Below are 24,644 nucleotides of genomic sequence, written 5' to 3'. Positions count from 1 at the left end.
AATAGTAGTCATGGAATTAATCATATATGTATAAAACCAGGTATAGCTTTAACATTTTGATAAATATGATTAAGCAAAACTTAATAATGATAGACGTATGAAACACGATGTCATTAGCTATATTATGCTTTTAATAAGTTAATAAATGTTATATGTATGTAAGTAGGATTGCTTTAAAAAGAACACACGAGTGAAATATATGCTAAATGATACTTATCATACAATTGGTTAAGCAATGAAAACACATTCCTTAACATACAGGATTTCCTAACCTAAAACATGTTAACACGCATTTTTTATCTACATTTTCATTACAAAGTAATCTTTAGCTTTAGATACTATTTAGTACTATTTTTAGCTCTACTCCAACAACTACAGAAATATACGAAGCAACTATCAATGCTTAAACGCGGGTTCAAAGCATGAAATAAAATCACTTTAGTAAAGACGATCACTGAAACAGTAATGTAATTGATAAAACAGAAGTGTGCATGATATACATGACGGCAAGTTTTTTACCATATTACGACTTTGTAAACTAGAAATTTAGAATAAAACACGAGTTTACCTGAAGATTTCTGGATGTTCATCGTGTGTGTTTTATAAAATCCGATTGCGACACATTCACATTTGTTTCAACATGTACTGCTTTACCAACTAAGATCGCCGTGAAATTGCATGCGTGTGGCTTTAGAGAACAAACAAACATCAACAAATTTGTCATCCTCAACTATAGTTAAGAGACCAACGATGTGTAGATCCTAGATGGCCCTACGCAAAACATGTTGGTAGTTATAGCAAAAAAAAAAAGAATTCAGGTTCCATCACGGCTTTGCGTTTCCCCAGCACGATGTTTCTCCCACATACGCCTTAATTGCAAATCCAACCTTGATTTGACAGCTGCAGGGAGCGTTCATAAAGAGGTTACCAAAGCAGTCAGGATTCCGTTGCAAGAATTCTTCCAAACTGATCCTCAATATTTTAAGACCAATCCGTGCTCGTCCATCACGATGGGAATCTTCTCACCATACGATGAATGCCTTGAGAGTTCTGTCCTTATTAAGATGACACACTTCGCCTTACATTTGTAAATAACATTCTGTTGAAAGTGGCCTTGTAAATTCAACTCACTCCAGGGACGTTGCAAAAAAATGTACAAGAGGTTGCATAGTATCACGACGAAGTAAAATCTGATTCCACGACAACATGTCAACTGTGTAACATACATATGTAGAAAGTCAAGTAATGGTATCAGTATATATTTACTTGAGAAATCTTCACACTCGTATCAGTTTATCTCAACGTTTTAACGTTGTCTGGATTGTCCCTTGGTATTTTAACATTATTTGATCTGATATGAAGTTACCTACAGGCCCCTGACTTACATGTGACATTATCTTGATATACGGGGTGTCACTAATTGATTATACAAACACCCCGAAGACTAAGTGTTAAAACAAGAATATAACTGGCCGATCAAACAGCTGGATTTCATAACACCATGACAATACTCCCTCCATTAGGATCTCCATTACTTGACAACGCGTTCCGTTAAATAATTTACGTGAGCATACAAAATGTATTATCAAGTGAATGTTGATTCTGAATACATGATACTGTTTATGGATAGCAGCTTCTTTTAATCTTTGTCACGACGTTTAAGAGCTACTTCTTGCTCCTTCAGCATTGACCTGATGTATTCATGTATTCCCCTTCGGCCAACTTCTAAATGCCTATCATGGACTTCATTTTTGATTCTGTAACTGCCATATGAATACATTAGTCGATGACGTCGATATATTCTCCATCTCCAAATGCAGGATGTGAACAACACAACAGTAAATAGATAATGCCATAACTAAATGAGCATTTCATATATCACAATACGCACAGTATATGCATGTGCTATCTTTACATATAAATAACACCCAACGTATACATATAAATGTATAAGAACATACAAATATATATGCTCGAAAACTAATCACATCTTACCTTACACATGTTAGAGTATCTTAGAAATCGTTTTAGTTGTTATTACCGAAAACGCTTGGTTAGGGAAGGCGAAGCAAAAGGTAGAATATGTCCCATTGTGCCTCGATAATGACTTTTGTAAACAATAGACATACCACCTCCAGTTTGTAGACATGTTTTGGTTGATTCGTTAGATGACCTTTACGGGATTATTGTCAGCGTTGAATCTTCTTCATAGACCAATGTACGAGTACATCGAAAGTTAGGATCTAATATAAACCACTGCTTTACCAAGGCGTAATTGAAAAAGCGAATACAATATTTGCACGTAAGGGTATTATTGGCATGTCGTCATGCCAAGGCTGGCCAAACAGTAATAAATGTACCAGGTAAGCGCCAGATGCTGCACTCTTCTTCTCAGGTGGTACCAAATCACAGGAGCCAACTGTTATCAGCTCATATTGTATTTGTTGGAATCGTTGTTTGCGATCAGAACAATGGCTAAAAGCAACATGAAAAACTGAAAGAAAAGAAATCGTAAAATATCAGAAAACACATTCACAGGTAAAACATGAATATGTATACATCACAGATTATTAATGTCTGCTCAACGCAGTCGTAACAACCAATCGAGTTTTCTCGTTTTATGGGATTGGTAGCTATAGGAATCAGTGATTGGTAAATAGCTATCTTGGATGAAATACAATTTGATGATAAGTGGGTGACTTTGTGGAATGTCTTCCATATACATGTATGTGAAGGAAACCGTTATTTGTTTTCTTTTGTACTATGATGCCGTTTCAGTTCTGTCCCAGTTTACAGTTTTGACGGAATTGTCCTGATGTGTTTTAAAATTTTGGAAGCCTCTCGGTAGTTACAACTTACCTCCAACCCTGCAATCCCTGCTCCGAAGCCAATGATACAAGCTTGGTAGTTCACAAAGAGGTCAGATAAAGATGACTTGCAGCCCTGCGATGAATTTAAGAAAACATTTTATCATCATGGCATCGGATCGCTTTATCAGGTACATATAAGCACATTTACACCCTCACGATCTAAATATTAATACGGATGGCGCCCCTGGTGAATTTAGGGTGATGGACATTTCACTATTTAAAAATGTATCCTATAAGTGAAATGTCGTTTATCCGGAGGGTACCATTCTCATTAAATCGCCCTTAGTATATTCTCATTCAATCGCTCTTATTAACAATTGGACTCGTGAAGATCCGGGGTGAAATAGGTTTTCAACAACCCATGCTTGCCGTAAAAGGCGACTGTGCTTGTCGTAAGAGGCGACTAACGGGATCGGGTGGTCAGATTCGCTGACTTGGTTGATGCATGTCATCGTATCTCAATTGCGTGGATCGATGCACATGATGTCAATCACTGGATTGCCTGGTCCAGACTCGATTATTTACAGACTGCCGTCATATAGCCGGAATATTGCTGAGTACGGCTTTAAGCAACAAACAAAACAAATATTAACAATTGCCCGGATGAACGATTTATTGATATGAAGTAATGTCGCTTTGTATGCGTTCAAACTGTACTGATCTGTGTGTGTCTATTGTATCACTAACCTGATTGAAGTACGAGTTATCTGCGGTGGGTTCAGTTGTACAGTTCGCCATCACGAGAGTAGCATTCTCCATCTTACAGCAAGAATCAGGGACAGTTGCTGAACTTCCGTCCCCAAGAGTCCTGTTCCACTGACTTCCGGTCATGACGTAGTCACTTCCATTTGTCCAACCGCAACACATTTTCTACAAAAGAGTGAGTGAGTGGGATTGAGAACGCTTTGAACAGTATTCCAGTTATATCAGACCATTTCAGTTTCATCCAAACGTTATGCAGGCGTAATGCATTATGGTGAAACCAACAAGGACAGTGGTAGTGCTGGAAAACCAAGCACCAGGGCGAAACTGAGATTCGACCTCGAGATGCGCGTCATGAAACGTAGCGTCTTTGACTCAGTAAGCAAGTTATTTGTAAATGTCTTTCGCAATTGAATATCTGGACAAGAAACATAGAGGAATGTTGACTTTGAGGATACGAACCTTTGCTTGGAGCAGGTTCATGGCTGTCGTGAACCCATCTGAAGGCGGACCATATTTCATTTTCATGCTGTTGTTTAACTCATTTTCCAGTTCCCTTTCCCACTGTAACAAATAGAGGTTATGTGTAATATCACATCAAGTATATCTCTGAGTGAGTGAGTAGTTGCTTGTGTGTTTATTGTTTAATGCTGCATTCAGAAATATTTCAGCTATATGACGGCGGTTTGCAAATATTCCAGTCTGGAGTAGACAACCCAGTGAGCATCATGAGCATCGATCTACGCAAATGGGATACAATGACATGCATCGAACAAGTCAGGAAGCCTGACCACCTAATCCCGTTAATCGCCTCTAACGACAAGCACGTGTTTCTGTTTTGTTTTGTTTTGTTTTGTTGTTTAACGCCACACTCAGCAATATTCCAGCTATGTGACAACGGTCTATAAATAATCGAGTCTGGACGAGACAAGCCAGTGATTGACATCACGAGCATCGATCTACGCAAATGGGATACGATGACATGCATCAACCAAGTCAGTGAGCCTGATCCCGTTAATCGCATCTTACGGCAAGCATGGGTTGCTGAAGACCTATCCTAACCCGGACCTTCACGGTTTACGCCTTGCTGAAGGCGTTACACGCGTTACCCGCAGAGGCGATTAGCTGGTACACAGTATACCAGCTAAGTCTTTACCTAAACATACATGACTTGATACCAAATTGATCTTTCATTTTGGAGTTTCAAAAGAATGGTTATTAGTGATGTCATGGCTTCTAATTATTGACACACTTCGTGTAATGTAACACCCACAGCTTCACTTTGGAGATGAGATATTGTACGTACGCTTCCTTGTCATACTTGTTAGAAACCCGATACACGAATGATAATGATAGTTGTTGATGACGTATCAAGTTTGCATGCCGAAAGGAAATGATTGAAATATTAAGTAAATAAATTATGCATTCATGTTATCATGAACTATTTATAATTTCAATAATTAAACATACGTCTGGAGTTATCTCCCTTGCATTATGCCAGTTTTGTAAAATCAGCGCACCACAAGGCGACAACTCACCGCTTTCTTGAACACGATCCCGAGTATAACAGCCGCTACTTCAACAGCAATAACCAGAGTGATAACCGTTATATACTACAAAGAGAAGAGATAACAATAAAAACAATTTAAACATTAAAAATATGTTCATTCGTGTTGGCAAACCCCACGAGCAAGCTGAGCAGGTTCTGAGTGCCACGTGCATGTCATATCATTGATCAAGATGAGGGCCGTGTTGACGAAGCGGCTGCTGAGTAAGACTGGTGCTTTAGTGACACATCAGGTAGATACAATCTCGGGTATAACAGTCAATATGTGACATCGCATTCACACGTTTACCCGGTCGTGCCTTACTCTACCACAAGCTACCATGGAATAGCTCAAATATTGCTTTCTACTCAAAAACTATATTAATTTACTTCCTAATCTAAGTCGCACTACTTTTTCCAATCACGAACTGATCAAATCTGTCTGAACGGCTGTAATCTGTGGATCCTTTAAGCCAAGAATCCAAAGCTTAATAACACCAGAGACCATACAACAGATCATATGGTCTCTGATAACACGTACCAAACCCAGTAAGCAGGTGCTTGATGTCACAGCCGCGGCTATTCCCAGCAAGGCAAAGAAGACTGTCCCGGCCCCACCTGTCGCAAGCACGATGGCGGCATGGCGAAGGAACTCCTTGTCTATGGTGCTCACATCCAGCAGGTGCGGGTACAGGGTGTTGAAGAAACTGTCTTCATCGATCACAATCCAGATGCCAACGCCTAGAGCTGCACCGCCAGCCAACTGGTCAAAAGATGAGACATTACACATGTTACAGATATATCCAGAGGTCACCAACATCGCCAAGATCAATTCTCCAATATTATCACAACGTGTCAGCTTAATGTGAACTGAAAGCCCAAAGTGATGCAGGTCTTGGATGGTTATCATCGAGTTCGTGCATGGAGCTAACAAACCAAGGACCATGATCAGGGCGAATCCTTAATTCGAACCAAGTGATCACAGCATCCTGGCGCGACCAATGGACGCAACTCTGTACAGTGAATTGCGACCTTATAAATGGCTAGGCTACCCGTGCCCACGCAGTGTGAAAAAACAGGCTCGAAGGAATTTTATCCAGGTACCACCTGTTTTATATCATAGGTAATACATTGACGGTTAAAACGTACTATAGATAATGCGTACTGTGGGTGTATCTCTTGCAATAATACTTTACGATAGTGACGTCAACATACAAGGTGGTATGATCTGACCGATCTGATAGTGGACAGAAGGTTGTAGACTACAAGTTTTAATTATTGGTGGGTTACGCTCATGATCCGTACGAACACCTTCACGGGTAGTTGAAGGTGGTGCTACTCACAAGGATGATAACGTTGATGAAGACGATGCAGAATTTGAGACAAGATTTGATTGAGCTGCACATGCTGTTCGTGTCCACCATTGGGTAACCTGTAAAGAAATGGTGTAGGTGGTTAGTTCACATGCGCATGTGAACGACGCCCACATCGAATCAATATCTCACACATCAGATTCCAAACGTGCATTCCACAATACAAATTGTAGATCACACAACACACGCACCACTCGTACACTTTACATAACATCGAATACCTTCAAAGTACATCACAAAACACACATAACACTCGTACACTTTACATTACATCGAATATCTTCAATGTACATCACACAACATACATAACACTCGTACACTTTACATAACATCGAATACCTTCAATGTACATCACACAACACACATAACACTCGTACACTTTACATAACATCGAATACCTTCAATGTACATCACACAACATACATAACACTCGTACACTTTACATTACATCGAATACCTTCAATGTACATCACACAACATACATAACACTCGTACACTTTACATAACATCGAATATCTTCAATGTACATCACACAACATACATAACACTCGTACACTTTACATAACATCGAATACCTTCAATGTACATCACACAACACAAATAACACTCGTACACTTTACATAACATCGAATATCTTCAAAGTACATCACACAACACACATAACACTCGTCTTTACATTACATCGAATACCTTTAATGTACATCATAAAACACAAATAACACTCGTCTTTACATTACATCGAATACTTTCAATGTACATCACACAACACACATAACACTCGTACACTTTACATTACATCGAATATCTTCAATGTACATCACAAAACACAAATAACACTCGTCTTTACATTACATCGAATATCTTCAATGTACATCACACAACACACATAACACTCGTCTTTACATTACATCGAATATCTTCAATGTACATCACACAACACACATAACACTCGTACACTTTACATTACATCGAATATCTTCAATGTACATCACAAAACACAAATAATACTCGTCTTTACATTACATCGAATACCTTCAATGTACATCACACAACACAAATAACACTCGTACACTTTACATAACATCGAATATCTTCAAAGTACATCACACAACACACATAACACTCGTCTTTACATTACATCGAATACCTTTAATGTACATCACAAAACACAAATAACACTCGTCTTTACATTACATCGAATATCTTCAATGTACATCACACAACACACATAACACTCGTCTTTACATTACATCGAATATCTTCAATGTACATCACAAAACACAAATAACACTCGTCTTTACATTACATCGAATATCTTCAATGTACATCACACAACACACATAACACTCGTCTTTACATTACATCGAATATCTTCAATGTACATCACACAACACACATAACACTCGTACACTTTACATTACATCGAATATCTTCAATGTACATCACAAAACACAAATAATACTCGTCTTTACATTACATCGAATACCTTCAATGTACATCACACAACACACATAACACTCGTACAATTTACGTAACATCGAATATCTTCAACGTACATCACACATTATACATAACACTCGGACACTTTACATTACATCGACTATCTTCAATGTACATCACACAACACACGCGTACAAATGCACGTACTCTCGTACACCATTGCAGCAAACAAACGCCCACATATTACAGCTCATACACTCCATCCGGACACACACCACAAACCCAGATTACACGCACTATACACTTTATGAACATAAAATACCAGGACATCTTACCAGCTGAATTCTCTACAAATGCATCATTACCATACACTGAATATATGTATCATCACCAACTACCGTATTCTACAGACACGAGCTTTTCACAAAGAGTAATTTTATACCAACTGAAATGTAAATAACATTCATGTGATATTACCACTTTTGCTTAGCAGGTCATGCTTAACTAGTTGAAATTCACTGCATCAGTGAACAGCCAGCTGCGTTGAAGTGAAATATGTTGGACGCACAGTTGCAAACATCTAAACCGCTACATGGTGCGTTCGTATTCATTAGCTGGTTAGATGACTTAATCACTCTAATTATCTAATTGAGATAGTTTACTGATCATCTATGCAGTGTGTACTGTGGGTCATTTCATTGTAAAGTGTGAATTCCAATGCCGTTATATCTTTGTGTAATGGCAGCTGTTGCGAAAGCAGAAGCTTCAAGTGGCTGCTGATACACATCAGGTACACCCTGGGCGCAGAATGATGACCCATATGCTTCCAGTAGAGTTAATGGGATCTATTCCATCGCGCTTTTTGCCATTTGCTTCACATAGGTTTTGACTGAATCCATCTTCATGACAGCGCAGGCATCAGGTCATGTACTCTTCGGAATTCGCAAGTGACCTTCGATGTGACCATATGTACATATCATCTGTCAAGGGACACTGGACTGTTAGTTAATGTCTCAACAATCAAATCATATTGATTGCTGAGACAACATTAAACTCCACACATTGCGATAGAGCGAGAAATGGTATACATATGAATGGTTTTCGACGTCTGCAAACTGGAAATATCCTTAGAAAATAAGTTTGAAAATTGCGATAACGTGAAGACCATTGACCGAAAATATGCACAGCCCGTTGATCATAAACTGCAGACCATCTGATCAAATCATACCTAAGGGATTCCTGTTACAAACGGGCAGGAGTCAATATGTGTCGCTAGGTAACTTCTATCTTCCGCAAGGCGACTGCTCACGTTTACGGTTTGTAAAACCGTTGGAACAAAACTGTACACAACGATTGTACACAGGATTGCCACATGGTGTGATCCGTTCCCAGGTCGTGCCTACACAGCCATGTACCACACGCTGTAGAGGGAAGGAACATGTTCCTGATTGTCTTAATTGTACACACATAATTCAGTTACCAGCATCTTCCCCAGACAGAGATCAGTCGAGGTAAATAACTGACGTTCCATGAGTTGATCTTTCAAGGTGCACATCACGAATGAAAGAAGAAATACTTGAGGCAGCCAGGCAACTCAAGTAGCTCGTGTGTGGGCGTGACGAGCCCCTCAATCAAGGCAAGTTTCTCGTATATTGACCATCAGAGTGGGTGTCAAATATCGTGTATACCCGATTATATTATTGCCACCCCTGTATGTATTCCGGGTAGGATAGGTCCCCCCACACCCATGCTTCTTGTAAAGTGCCGACTTGGAGGGACGGGTGCGTAATGTGACCTGGTTGATTATGTGTCATCGTGACCTGACTGTGTCGATCATTAATTATTCTTCCTCGTGCTGAGTCATATTTCACTCATTGTGCATTCTTTTTTTAAAAGTCCATCCGGGCTTGTGGGTATGTGAAAATGAAATATATACATTGTCGATTTATTCAAAGTGTGTTTTTATCTTACAATACGCGTTGTCATCTTACAAAGTGTTCGTATCTTACGTGTGTTTTTAGTTTTGGGTTTAATGCAAAATATATCATGGAGCCTATTTATAAACGATATTAAGACTTAGTGTATTTTAGGGTGCGTTGGAAGTGGGGTTTACTTAGGAATTTCGCACCACTAATATTTTTTGTTTGTTTGTTTGTTGTTTACCGCTGCACTCAGCAATATTCCAGCTACATGTATATGACTGTGGTCTGTAAATAATCGAGTCTGGACCAGACCATCCAGTGATTGATATCATGACCATCGATCCACGCAACTGGGATAAGATGACATTCATAAACCAAGTCAGCGACCCTGACCACCCGATCCCGTTAGTCGCCCCTTACAACAAGCACAGTCGCCTTTTACGGCAAGCATGAGTTGCTGAAGATCTATACTACCCCGGATCTTTCGCCACACTAATAGGATGACGAATTATACATTGCCGCACTTAACCCGAAGACCGGAGACATGATTGGCACATGCGGCAAGACTGGGCGATATTTGATTACAAGAGCTTTTCGTTGGGGTATATTGAACTATATTTCTGCATTTGGAACACAAACATTATCTTGTCAACATACAACTTTTATATGCCACGAATCACGCATCTCTGCTGCACATATGTGGCACACTTGTAATAAGTTGAGTCTCATCGTTTGTGCATGACTTTCCTTTGCGTTGAGGAATTATCATGTAATCTAATTTCAGGGGCGACTGCCTCATCACGGTTCGCCTTCAACAGCGATGCGCATCTCACGACGCTGTGTTGTCTTGACTATGTATTAGTTTGATTTGTATCATGTATTAGTTACATATAGTTAGTTAGATATAGATGACTGTTTTAGTTGCGGTTCAGCATCTGCTGTGTAGTAAATACATACAATGTTTGAATGCTGTAGATATGTGTGTGTTGTTATACATACCACATATAACCAGTATGGAAACATAAACAACTATTTTCCTGTTAAAAGAATATACGAAATGCTACATAGTTATCATTTGATTCCCCATCAAAGAATATAGAATATGCCACATAATCATTTTCTCCATTATGAAAGAAAAGACCCTATACTACATAAGCATTTCATCACAGGCCCAATAGCATTTATCTGTGCTGAGTCAACTACAATCAAAATGTTTGGGCCAAGACATTAAAACTGCCCCCTGTGTTGCAAATCAAATGTAGTTCTTGAGCGTTTTTCTTTACTCATGAGCAGCAGAATCTCTACACTTGCACACAGCAGACGCATGTCCACCTTAACAAATCGTTTTTATTAGCATCAACAAAATCATAAATGCACTATCATGTCGATGGGTTGTCTGGTCCAGAGATCATTTGATTGCCTGTGTTTTTCACAGTCTGCCGTCGCGTGGCAGGGTTATTGCTGTGCGGCGTCAGGTAATATATATTTACTTTTTATCAACATTGTGTGAATGGCGGAGGCTACCGGTAGGGCATGACATGCTTACTCTTCTGGCGAAAACCTCGTGCCATCACTGATTCTCAGTGGCCCATATAGTTTTCACAGCTAGTTTTTCCTTTACAGGAAAAAAGTATCTGTTTCGGCGGATAATCAAGACATTTTTGAAACAATATCCTAGTTGTAACATGCTCGTTTTCTCCATTATGAAATAAATGACCAAATACCACATAATCAGTTTCTTCGTTATCAAAGAAAATGTGCATTATTTCCTTGTGCCATTAGCATGGAACATTATTCATTCTTTGTTTCTGCACTGAAGATGTCACGCGCCTATAGTACATAATTATATATAACTTCAGCGTAGAGAGCATATAAAGGAGTCCTGTACATAAAGGCATGATGAATAAACGCTGACAAGTTACACTGCAAGAGGAAGTTAACAGAGATTTACATTAAACAACTTTAGGTTGATACAATGTATATAATTATTTCTTATTGATGCACATGCTGGACATACAAGAAGAAAATGACAATCATCCATTACTTCATTGATATTACATAAAAGACATATTCGTTCTGCACTTTCAACAAAACCTTTTGCGAAGGAAATCTAATCTAGTTAACGCTTTTCGAATTTCATTACATTTCAAAGAGATAAGAAAAGTTTAATGTATATATACATGTTCCATATAATAATAATAATAATAATAATAATAATAATAATGATAATAATAATAATAGTAAATTGTACGATTCCTACCATATCTTGGGCATGGTTTTATGAATCGCTCTCAAATAGTGAAGTTCGCGAAAAGGCAAGCATATCCTGCCCCACCGGTGGTATCAAGGAAATGCACTTGTTTGGTACTGTTAAATATTTAACCAGTTTTGAAATATAAATCTTTCCGGCTTTGTGTTTGTGACACGTGTGGGATTCTAAGTATTGATCATTCTATACATAGCCATACCAAACCTTACACAATAGTTACCCAATCATCATATTTCAACATTTCCTAGGAATATATATGAGGGCATATACAGCGGTCTCAATCGATACTTAATAACCCCCATGTACCAGTACCTATACATATGAAATCCATGATACATATACTTCAATACTGTGTACAAAAATCTTTACTCGTGCATGCAAATCTATGACACATTGTACTTTTTAATAATAATAATAATAACAATAGTAATAACAATAATAAAACCCTTTCCTTATCCATTAGAAATCTCTGCAGAAATCATAAATTGTCTGAATGTACAATTCCGACTATATCATGAACATGATTGTGTTTATGAATCACTACCAAATAGTAATGATACCAGGTGTTCGCGAAAATGGTGGTGACCGTCAGAAACACATGCAAAGGCATGTCAATTGTTCACCCGAAAAAGTACGGGAACATATGGTACAAGTCAAATTAGGGAATTGCATCGGACATCATTTTTGTCACTGATGCGTCAAATTTGGAAATGTCAAATGGAAATTTCAAATAAGAAATTTCAGCCCGTACACCTCTGCTCCGTATTGTATAGTATAACATAAACCAGACAACAAGCACGTACAACTAAAGTCTAACTCCCGTCTAGTGCTGGCATTCATATCCTGTCTGCAACAGTCAGGCCTTTGTAGACTGGCGTGCTGATGATAACATGGCAGTATCGTTACCTGTGATTAACTCGCCCCTCGCGTGAACTCGACCGCGCCACCAGTCATCACATCCGTCAGGGGAACAATTACCTGCATTATAGGATCTACAGTAGCCCGGTGATTGTCTGTTCCATGTGTGTAATAGTTACCTCTACAGTTAATGGTGACATACAGAGGCATGCCATTGTCCGCCTATTGCTCTCCAACGAATCAACATGTTCATGTACATAGGGTCCTAGAAGGTTGTCTCCGTAGGATTCCACGCTTAACTTCGACCTAGGCATTACGCACTCTGAGAATACCAATCATGATGGGTGTAATGGTAGTTGTTCTCAACTCGGTGGAATGTGTAATGTTCCTATATTCCATCTGAACCCATATTTACACAGGTCGTATTGTTCCCTGTCAGGCTGAAGCAACATGTACAACAGTCATTATATAATGCACTTCTTCTCACCTCGGTGGAATGTGCATTGTTTATAAATATATGTTTGTGGTTGTTTAACGCCATATTCAGAAATATACCAGCTTTATATGGTATGTAAATAATCGAGTCTGGGCCTGACAATCCAATGATTGACATCATGAGCATCGATCTACCCAATTGGGATACGATGACATCACAAACAAAGTCTGCAAGTCTGACCACCCGGTCCCGTTAGCACAACAAGCATTTGTTGCTGTAGATAAATTCTAACCCGGGTCTTCGTGGATCAAATTCCACCTGAATCCCTGCTACCACGGGTCGTATAGTCCCCTATCCGGCGGCGGCAACATAGACAACGATCATTATATACATTTTATCTGCCACACACGTAGAACTCTCTATTCCACACGCCTGTATCGAAAATGTCTTGTAAGTGAATGGGTTGGGATTAACTCCGCTTTGAACACTATTCTGGTTATATCAAGCTGTGTCAGCGTAATTTGGGAGAAAAGCCTGAAGTGATGTAGGTCTCAGATGGTCACCACATTGATGAAACCTAAGAGCACGGGTATGGTGCTGTCTAACCTAGAACCATAACCGGGGCGCACCGGGATTGGAACTCAAAACATAGGTTTTGGGTGTACCTAAGTGACAGCAATTCTGCAGAGCGAATTGCGGCGCCTTAGGCGACCAGGCCACACGTTCCCCCTTCTTGTAAATTGAGATGACAATCCCCAATACGATATTCGATGAGTGATTGTGTTGGTCGCTTCTGATAACCCAATACGTATTTTCTCAAATCCCCCGAGTTATGTCGATCAAATCTCCAATATACAGTATATGTGTCGAATATATGTGATATCATTGTTAGAGTCGAATATATTAAATAGCGATTGAAAACGCTTACAACACAAAATTATGCAAACCTAAAATTTTGTTACTTCCAAACAGAAGTACCATCTTTCCAATGACTGATACATATAAATACGTACAACACACACAGAATTATTGACAGGTGTTTATTCATCTCTACATAACAAGAGAAAATATGTGTATCAGTTTTGATAAACACAATTACCCTTTCAAGAAATTATGAATATCGTCTCGTCTACAACCAAGACAGCTGTTACAAGTAGGCCTGGAGATGCTACCTCGTCCCCGAACACCTGGTGTCATCATTGTAGGTTTATAATGATTCACGGGTGTATATCTACCTGAGTGTGTGGCTTTCAGGTCACGTGACTGAGATACAGGAATGAATACCCATTGTGGCTGATGTTTTAATTTGCTACAAAATCAAGTGATCAAGTCAATAATTTCTTCTGATCTAATCAAAAGTTGGTCGCGTGTATAACTGAAATATTCATGAGCGTTATCTCAATGTAGCTATGTTACACTCTGCGGCGAGAAGGTGAGAATGTGTGTAAGATATTTACCATCTAACTTAAAATGTTTATATGCACGTATGTCATCCATCATTCATGTGAGACCACACTGCCACGGTACACAGACCGCCAGCGTGGCTTCATCCAGGCAGCACACCCTTGGTAAACTGTGCCATCTGTTGCACAGCCCCAAATCCACGCCCACATATCTCGTTGTCATATAGTGTGACTTGCTCATCAGAGTCAACAAGGGCGGCTGCAGTGTGACATGCTATGCTTCACTAGGTAAACGTATTCCTCGACTGGGGCAGTGCTGTTTATTTTTGTGCCTAAGATGCACCCTTCTCTGGCTTCTAAGTACGTACATGTGCCAGGTTATTTTACATTTAGAATTGTATTTCATTTTGCGTGTTTTGGTTCACATTTTATTACAAATCATCTTCCTCATAAAAATGTGTCACGTTTCATTGATAATCAGACCTATAAACATCCACACCCAATCCTTGACGCGTGCCACTTATGTTGACGTCACAGCTTTGAGTTCAAACTATAATTCTGAGGTCCGCACAATGATATATCACTTCGTACCGTTTTCATAGATAAATGTTACAAGCTGGATGTAATTGTTTTGTGTACACATTTTTTCTTTTCGCGATCAAATTGCCTATTGAATGGTGTTTAACGTCGTGTTTAAGATTATTTCACTCCTATATTAGCGACGTGCAGGCACGTGTGTACGTGTGTCGGTTTCATAGGGCTAATCTATGCCGCAGATTAACATGGATACGTCACCCGGACACATTATGTTGATTCGTTGGCGGCCAGTCCTTGCTTTATCCCCTTAATGCCGAATGTCAGGCAGTTTAACAACAAGTACCATCTTCTAACGTCTTCTAACACGACGCGGCCAGGGTATCAACCCATCGACCTTTGGCTCTACGGGAAGACGCTCTTCAACTTGACCACGGAACCGGTCGAATACTCTCAGAGTAACATCGTGATACAGTTCGTCAACATCTACTAAGTACGCAAGAAAGTATTGATCATAACGATCGTTTTCGTTTTCAACGATATATATAAACTAGTATATATAAACTGGTAAACTATTGATGAAACCTTTACCTATATGATTTCAAGTCCGACGTCATATAGCTGATTGTGGCGTTAAACAACAACCAAACAATACACGAATTCTTATTTCAGATATTGTACATTTACCCGGTTCTGGAGCTTCAGAACATTGCCAGTAGACAGCCTATATGTGGAGGCTGATGATCTGCAACCAACGTCCTATAAATTATCTGTACAAAATGCATTCAAGTCCATCCAATCCGGAATGGATTGTATGTTTTATCCTCATTATGAAGACTTGTTTCAAACCAAATCCAAGCTGGTACCACCCCTTGAGATTCCGATCAAGCCACATAATACAGCTGCTAACATTAATTTAGACATTATCTCTCCACATCAGTTTTTGTCTGTCTGCCTACTCCTCCCTGTCAATTAGTCAGACCAGACGTTGTCCTCTCTCTTGCCTCTGCCATCTGACACAAATGATTTAAAACAGGATTATTTAAATTAAGAATAAATATTATTCCCATCGTTTAATTTTCACTGATCGATCCAAGGACGGTGGCAAAATTGCAAGTGCCACTGTCACTGGATCAAACAATATATCTCCAAAAATCCGAGACAATATTAATAGCTTAACGTTAGCTGCTGAGGCCCGACTCTGATTATTAATCTTAATACTGAACACAACATGCATATGGATATTACTGAACAGGGCATGTATAATACTGAACAAGGCATTATATTACTGAACAGGACATGGATAATACTGAACAGGACATGGATATTACTGAACACAACATGGATATTACTGAACAGGTCATTATATTACTGAACACAACATGGATAATACTGAACAGGGCATTAAATTACTGAACAGGACATGGATATTACTGAACAGGGCATGTATAAAAATGAAAAGGGCATTATATTACTGAACAGGACATGGATAATACTGAACAGGACATGGATAATACTGAACACAACATGGATATTACTGAACAGGCGGGTATAATACTGAACGGGACATGGATAATACTGAACACAGCATGGATATTACTGAACAGGCGGGTATAATACTGAACAGGGCATGGCTAATACTGAACAGGGCATTATATTACTGAACAGGACATGGATATTACTGAACACAACATGGATATTACTGAACACAACATGGATATTACTGAACAGGGCATGTATAAAAATGAAAAGGGCATTGTATTACTGAACAGGTCATGGATAATACTGAACAGGACATGGGTATTACTGAACAGGACATGGATATTACTAAACAGGGCATTATATTACTGAATAGGACATGGATAATACTGAACAGGGCATTATATTGCTGAACAGGACATGGATAATACTGAACAGGACATGGATAATACTGAACAGGACATGGGTATTATTTTAAGATCAAGGCAAAGCCTTTGTTGCCATAAACACCTATTCATAATTTCATATCTTCATATTTGCAAATCAAATCACTATCACCACTATAGAGCTACATGGCAAGGCGTTGATAAAATGTTTCACTTAATTTATTAATTCAACAACATGTATTGATCATATTTATCAAATGTTAGTTTTGTGTCATCGACTAATCAATTTTACGCATGGCCGCTAAAATAATATATCTCATTTAATTAATAGACCACAAAGTAAGCATATGTCCCAGATGTAAACCTTGATCGGCCAGAGCTGGAATGTAAATGCGCCAATATAGCTGCAAGCTGTAATTTATATTCTTGTGAGCATGTCGATACTAGCATGCCCTAATTAAACGTAGATTTCATCTTGTTTGTTGATACATGGCGGAAACATATCATAATTTACGTTTTAATGGTGCATATCATATCTTTCACACACACACACACACATACACACACACACACACACACACACACACACACACACACACACACACACACATATATACATACATACATATATACATACGTTAGTACGGTATATACATACATGTATGCACATAGATTGATATCTGTTCAAGTGAATACCATTGAGAAGTCGTTTTGAAAGTAATGAAAACGTAGGAAAGAGATTGTCTTGGCTTTCGTGAACGAAGATGTTAATATTAATTATATATATAAAAAGAAATATATGATCCATGCCATTCTATCATTGGTATTGTTAAACTAAGAATGGTCATATGACACAATTTTGAAATGTCGGGGACAAAAATAACATGACAAACACCAATCAATCTTTCTGACAAATGTTTTGAGTAGCCCAAATAAAACAATCTTTGTTATCCAACAGTCCAATAATTGATGACATCTGTCAAATGCAATCAAATAAAATATAAATATGAATACACGGGCTCAGTGTTCGCTGTAGTGCTGCTCGTTGGAAGTGTTCTTTCTTCCCATTTGTACTGACTAATGGCTTTGCTTTTATACACGCGACAGTACCATAGGCAATAGCGACTGGTATTGATTGCATGGCCTATAACCAGTGAAAATCCCAGGGGAGAGTGCGTTATGCATAGTCGTTTGATATATAACCAATTAATATCCCAGGGGAGAGTGCGTTATGCATAGACGTTTGATATATGACCAGTTATTATCCCAAGGAGAGTGCGTAATGCATAGACGTTTGGTATGTAACCAATTAATATCCCAGGGGACAATGCGTTATGCCTAGACGTTTGGTATATAACCAGTTATTATCCTAAGGAGAGTGCGTTATGCATAAACGTTTGGTATATTACCAGTTAATATTAAAGGGGAGAGTGCATTATGCATATACGTTTGGTATATAACCAGTTATCATCCCAAGGAGAGTGCGTTATGCATAAACGTTTGGTATATAACCAGTTAATATCCAAGGGGTATGTGTGTTGTGCATAGACGTTTTGTATATAACCAGTTGATATTCCAGGGAAGAGTGCATTATGCATAGACGTTTTGTATATAACCAGTTAATATCACAGGGGAGATTGCGTTATGTGTGCATAAACGTTTGGTATATAACCAGTTAAAATTCCAGGGGAGATTGCGTTATGCATAAACGTTTAGTATATAACCAGTTAATATCCAAGGGGTATGTGTGTTGTGCATAGACGTTTGGTATATAACCAGTTAATATTCCGGGGGACAATGTGTTATGCATAAACGTTTGGTATATGACCAGTTATTATTCTAAGGAGAGTGCGTTATGCATAAACGTTTGGTACTAAACCAGTTATTATTCTAAGGAGAGTGCGTTATGCATAAACGTTTGGTATATTACCAGTTGATATTCAAGGGGAGAGTGCATAATGCATATTCGTTTTGTATATAACCAGTAAATATCACAGGGAAGAGTGCGTTATGCATAGACGTTTGGTGTTTAAACAGTTAATATTCCAGGGGAGAGTGCGTTATGTGTTTGGTACAAAACCAGTTAATATCCAAAGGGTATGTGTCTTGTGCATAGACGTTTGGCATATAACTAGTTAATATTCCAAGGGAGATTGCGTTATGTGTGCATAAACGTTCTGAATATAACCAGTTAATATTCCAGGGGACAATGCGTTATTCATAGACGGTTGGTATATCACCAGTTAATATCACAGGGGAATTTGCTTTATGTGTGCATAAACGTTTGGTATATAACCAGTTTATATTCCAGGGGAGGGTGCGTTATGCATAGACGTTTGGTGTTTAAACAGTTAATATTCCAGGGGAGAGTGCGTTATGTGTGCATAAACGTTTGGTACAAAACCAGTTATTATCCCAAGGAGAGTGTTTTATGCATAAACGTTTGGTACATAACCAATTATTATCCTAAGGAGAGTGCGTAATGCATAAACGCTTGGTACATAACCAGTTAATATTCCAGGGGAGAGTGAGTTATGCATAAACGTTTGGTATATAACCAGTTAATAGTCCAGGGGAGAGTGCGTTAGGCATAGACGTTTGGTATATAACCAGTTAATATCACAGGGGAGGGTGCGTTATGCATAGACGTTTTGTACATAACCAGTTAATATTCCAGGGGAGAGTGCGTTATGCACAGATGCTTGGTATATAACCAGTTAATATTACAGGGGAGAGTGCGTTAGGCATAGACGTTTGGTATATAACCAGTTAATATCACAGGGGAGATTGCTTTATGTGTGCATAAACGTTTGGTATATAACCAGTTAATATTTAAGGGGAGAGTGCGTTATGCATAGACGTTTGGTATATAACCAGTTAATATTCCAGGGGAGAGTGGGTTATGCATAAACGTTTGGTATATAACCAGTTAATATTCCAGGGGAGAGTGCGTTATGCATAGACGTTTGGTATATAACCAGTTAATATTCCAGGGGAGAGTGCATTTGGTATATAACAAGTTAATATTCCAGGGGAGAGTGCGTTATGCATAAACGTTTGGTATATAACCAGTTAATATCACAGGGGAGATTGTTTTATGTGTGCATAAACGTTTTGTATATAACCAGTTAATATTCCAGCGGAGAGTGCGTTATGCTTAGACGTTTGATACACATACATAAACCATAGTATCATGAGTGGCATTACAAACGTTCTATCGATATTTGTAAGCAGAAAATAAATAAGTACTAAAACGGCATGTATGTGTACTTATTCATAACACGTGAAATATTCCGCTGCAATAGGTTGACATTATTATTCACCGGTCGTTTTTACATTAGAAAATACATCAAATCTCAATATGTATGCAGAAGCGAAAACTGAAAATTTATCATAATTTACTTTATAATTTAAGAAACATCTAACCGCCAGTCTGTGTTGATGATCATTGTTCGCATTCTAACTAATAATATACCTCTTATTGACTTCTGCGTAAAAATTGATCAAGGACCCCACCCATCTTCTTGGAATGGCTTTGTGAAGTATCATTCACACATTGTTCATCATTATGATGCGTTATCATCATCCAGCTGTTCTGCAACATAGAGGATTGATTCTCTCATTTCAATACTTAATCTGCGAATTTGAAAAGGTTATTTCAATAAGATTGAGGCGGTATTGGATTGTCGTATGTTTATGCAACATTCGCGGAGTTCGTGAGCGTTAACGTGTTTACACAACATTCTCTTCGGAACTAAGGTAAATAGACAGAAGTATTAGGATACATATTTCGCAATATTCGTCGTTTTACGATTGCTATTAACAGCAGAGCAAATATGTGCTATTCAGATGTGCTGGCACTTTAAACATATCGTTTTAAACGATCATAGATTTTGAGGTTTAGATAGAGGACAAATATGCGTGAAATGATCGTTCACTTTCGCAATGAGTATTGGCAATTTATGTGATCAGAATGTGCATGGCAGATACTACTTCTTTCGGTGTTGGGGTTATAATGTGAACAGTTGAGGTAAGACTTCATTTTCAGTTGAGGGTTATATGATTGCAGTTATTTAATACAAACAGTGGCTAAACTTAAATTGCCATCTATACAACTACGTGACATCTGATACATCATAATATCCTTCTGATATTCTCCTCCAAAATTGCGTAAGCCAGATTGACTACTCGCTCTTTCACAATATGACAGCCAATTGGCCGATATTGCGTGGTCACAACAGTGATATCACGTCAGCTCAATAGTCTCCGTCAGGTGAAATAGCACGTGACTGCCACGCCCTATCAACTGTTAACATTAAAACTATTTTCGTTTCCACGACGACCGTGCATCCAAGCCACCATCAGGTCGATCGGTTAATGAAACACCCGATATATGCAGTTAACAATAAAATCAGCAGCAGCAACTTCAACACATCTATTAGTATGAATAAAGATTGACTACGGCGATGAAGTTTAGCTTTTGCATGGAAACAAATACATGTGCTGTTGGTTATTGCCTGTTTTCATTAGCTCCCATCACGGACGTCACTGATACCATGATGGCACAAGGCAGTGCAAGACATGTTGATGTTGCTTAATTAAAAGATGGAAATAAACGGACTGTTTGATAGGCATTTTGGAGTTGGAAGAACAGGTGATGAAGGGGTAAGAAGTGGCCCTGAAACTCCGTTACAAAGAATAAAATAAGTTATCACTAAATTTTATGTAGTATTCATTGAAATAAAAGTATTTGATTCCTATATTTGTAAATAAAACTGTCACATGAGCACAAGTATATATCTCGGAAGAATACGGTAAAACCAAAACATATAATACGTATGAATATTTAACGTCAACATCAGTGAATAAACAGTCTCTATTATCCGCCGAAACAGATTTCATTGGGCGTTTTGTTTGTTTGTTTGTTGTTTAACGCCGCACTGTCATTGGGCGTAAAAGGCAAACTAGTTGTGAAAATTACATAAACATTAAATATTATTTTTACATAAAAGATAATTCATAATGAACCCAATTTTAATGCCCAAGCTTCTGAAGAAAAACTTAATTCATCTATATTCCAGTTTTACCTATACAAGCCGTTTTTCAATTCGTTTTACATGTGTCACGTACATAAAACACACTTTGTGGATACACAAATACACAAAGTACATTCCGCAAATGTCCATGCATCGGTGGGTACATGGCCAGATCAATGTTACTACGGTGTCCTGTAAAACTACTATGTTGGATTGGTATATAGACAATGCCACTAATTAAGTATTCAGTTGTGTGTGTGCCACAGTTCGTTACCCACAAATTAGTGCGGCCTGTCGATGTATCGCCAGCTCTGAGATCGATACGTGATCCCGGCGAGTCCCCTCTGCATTGTTCAACAACACTGGCTACCGAAGATTAGGGCCAGATTTGCATACAGGAATCTAATAACGCCTTTAAACTACAAATAACCTTACCCACCGTGGGTGTATGCACAGTGGAGTAACGAGCAACTGTCAGAGTGTCACTGGAGCCTTTGTGCATTTTCTAAGGTGATAATATGCAATAAGCGTTTGGAGTATTTATAGCAATAACATTCTGTGTTTGACGTTCAAAAACACAAAGTGCTTTTCGTGTATATATTTGTCATAGATGAACATCTGCCATAGTTGAAATACATTATTGATGCGCGCAAAAAAATATCACCCACTGTATCACTGATTATTTATCATATTACGCACTTTCTAAAGGTCCGAAACAATTTAGGTTTATAAATCATACACGTGTTGTGTGCAGTGAACGTGAATGTTTCTCTCCTGCTATCAAATAAGAAACATCACAGATACGACAGTACACACAGCTTGATCATATTATTATTTTCTTACGTCATATGAATTTCGCTAACAATTGGAAACTAACTAAATCCAAACAAGGCAACGGAAACCAATAGTAATATCACATGGATGCACCCAGTATTGCCGTTTGTTGCTGGCTGCAAACACAGGTTTAACACAAGAAAACTGAATGGTTTCAAGAATCTGTTATGAATATAGTTTCTTGTCAGTTACGTTGGCAACCGGTGTAAGTTTTGTAAATCTTATAACGGTATTCCGCTGAACACACGGCTAACGAAACACAATTACAAGACAGTTTTCTATATATAAGTTCTAATTGCGAAAACGTAAGACACTGTATCGGATTCGGCGACTTGATGTATGTCAGTTTTATGTTTATACAGGTTTGGAAAGATTGTAACTATAACAAATAAATGGCCAATCTTACCTTCAACACAAAAGCTCCTGAACCCCGTATATCCTTCCCTTCAATGGTGAATCACTCTCCTCACCTGGAGTCACAGCTAAAACACACCTGCTCGTGGAGCTATTTTTAGATTATGTCGTCTGCTTCTCGCGCGCTTTCGATTAGAGTGAAAGGTCTCTCGGTTAAAAAAACTTTGTGATTCATGTTTCGCACCAACATCAAGTATTACGTGCGCTAATGAATTTTCACAGGTGTATTTTATGTGACAAAACAATGTACCAAGGAATGCTGGTCTTCGTAAAATGTTCAATTTGCGCGTAACTGAGAAATATTTACTTGGACTTATGGCCAGAACAGGTATTATTCAACCTGTTGCTAGGTTGTCACTGCAGACATTTCCACGCCAAACTAACCCCCAGTACAGTTTGTATACAGCAAGTGAAAACTATACACCGCAGATTATAATTCATTTTCGGATATGTACATGAACCTCTTGTCAGTGTCAACGTCAATCCAACCGAATTGAGCATCTACTATTACGGCTGCGCAGTACATGCTTCCGAGTGGCGGCGGGCGGGTTATTGATTGCGTCTCACCAGGTTGAGGATACGAAATGCAGGGCATTTGGTTTGCTGTTAATAAACCCAGCACGGCTGTTTTCACACTGGTTAGATACCTTTGTCCTTCCCACGGCGGATAGACAGGGCGGTCAACACAGATTTATTTGTATTGAGATCCAATAGTGAAGGTTTAATGATGGGATTACATAAGGCCACCAGCTCTTCCATTTATGCAAGACAAATAACTTGCTGTTTTTCATCACTGTTTTGTTGACCACTGAAATGTTAACAATCTTTTTTCACAACAGGGACTATATCAAGAAGCACACAATTAATCAACCATCATTTTGACGATGAACTGTACGATCAAATTTGTTTTAATCAAGGCTGACGCATATATATCAATGGGAAACCTAATTATAATGTCCTATAAGGCGAAGGCTGTGTTTGTCATCTCATTGATGTTCGCAATTGATGTTTATTCAACGTCTGTATGACAGTTTTGACAAATCTTTGATGAATATAGATTTCATTGTAAATGTTCTTCGTGGTTTAATGTCCATAATGTATCTAAGCGGGTTAATATATGTTATAGGATTTCAAATTGAGTG

The 24,644-nt window shown here is 38.5% G+C and overlaps 1 protein-coding gene across 1 annotated transcript; it reads right to left on the bottom strand.

Moving 5' to 3' along the window:
- Positions 1 to 809: 809 nt before the first annotated feature.
- LOC139461549 (tetraspanin-1-like) lies at positions 810 to 23,564 on the bottom strand. The gene is made up of 8 exons (XM_071243034.1): positions 23,495 to 23,564; positions 6,462 to 6,550; positions 5,660 to 5,881; positions 5,111 to 5,185; positions 4,035 to 4,136; positions 3,558 to 3,740; positions 2,860 to 2,943; positions 810 to 2,494 (listed from the first exon to the last, which is right to left on the bottom strand). Exons 2-8 carry the CDS (start codon positions 6,540 to 6,542, stop codon positions 2,426 to 2,428), a joined length of 816 nt encoding a protein of 271 aa, XP_071099135.1. The 5' UTR covers positions 6,543 to 6,550; positions 23,495 to 23,564; the 3' UTR covers positions 810 to 2,425.
- Positions 23,565 to 24,644: the final 1,080 nt, after the last annotated feature.

This window comes from Haliotis cracherodii, unplaced genomic scaffold (genome assembly GCF_022045235.1).
Source record: "Haliotis cracherodii isolate W230 unplaced genomic scaffold, xgHalCrac1.p SCAF_1, whole genome shotgun sequence".
NCBI lineage: Eukaryota > Metazoa > Mollusca > Gastropoda > Lepetellida > Haliotidae > Haliotis > Haliotis cracherodii.
The sequence above is the reverse complement of the archived record's forward strand: the minus strand, read 5'-3'. Positions and strand labels throughout refer to the sequence as shown.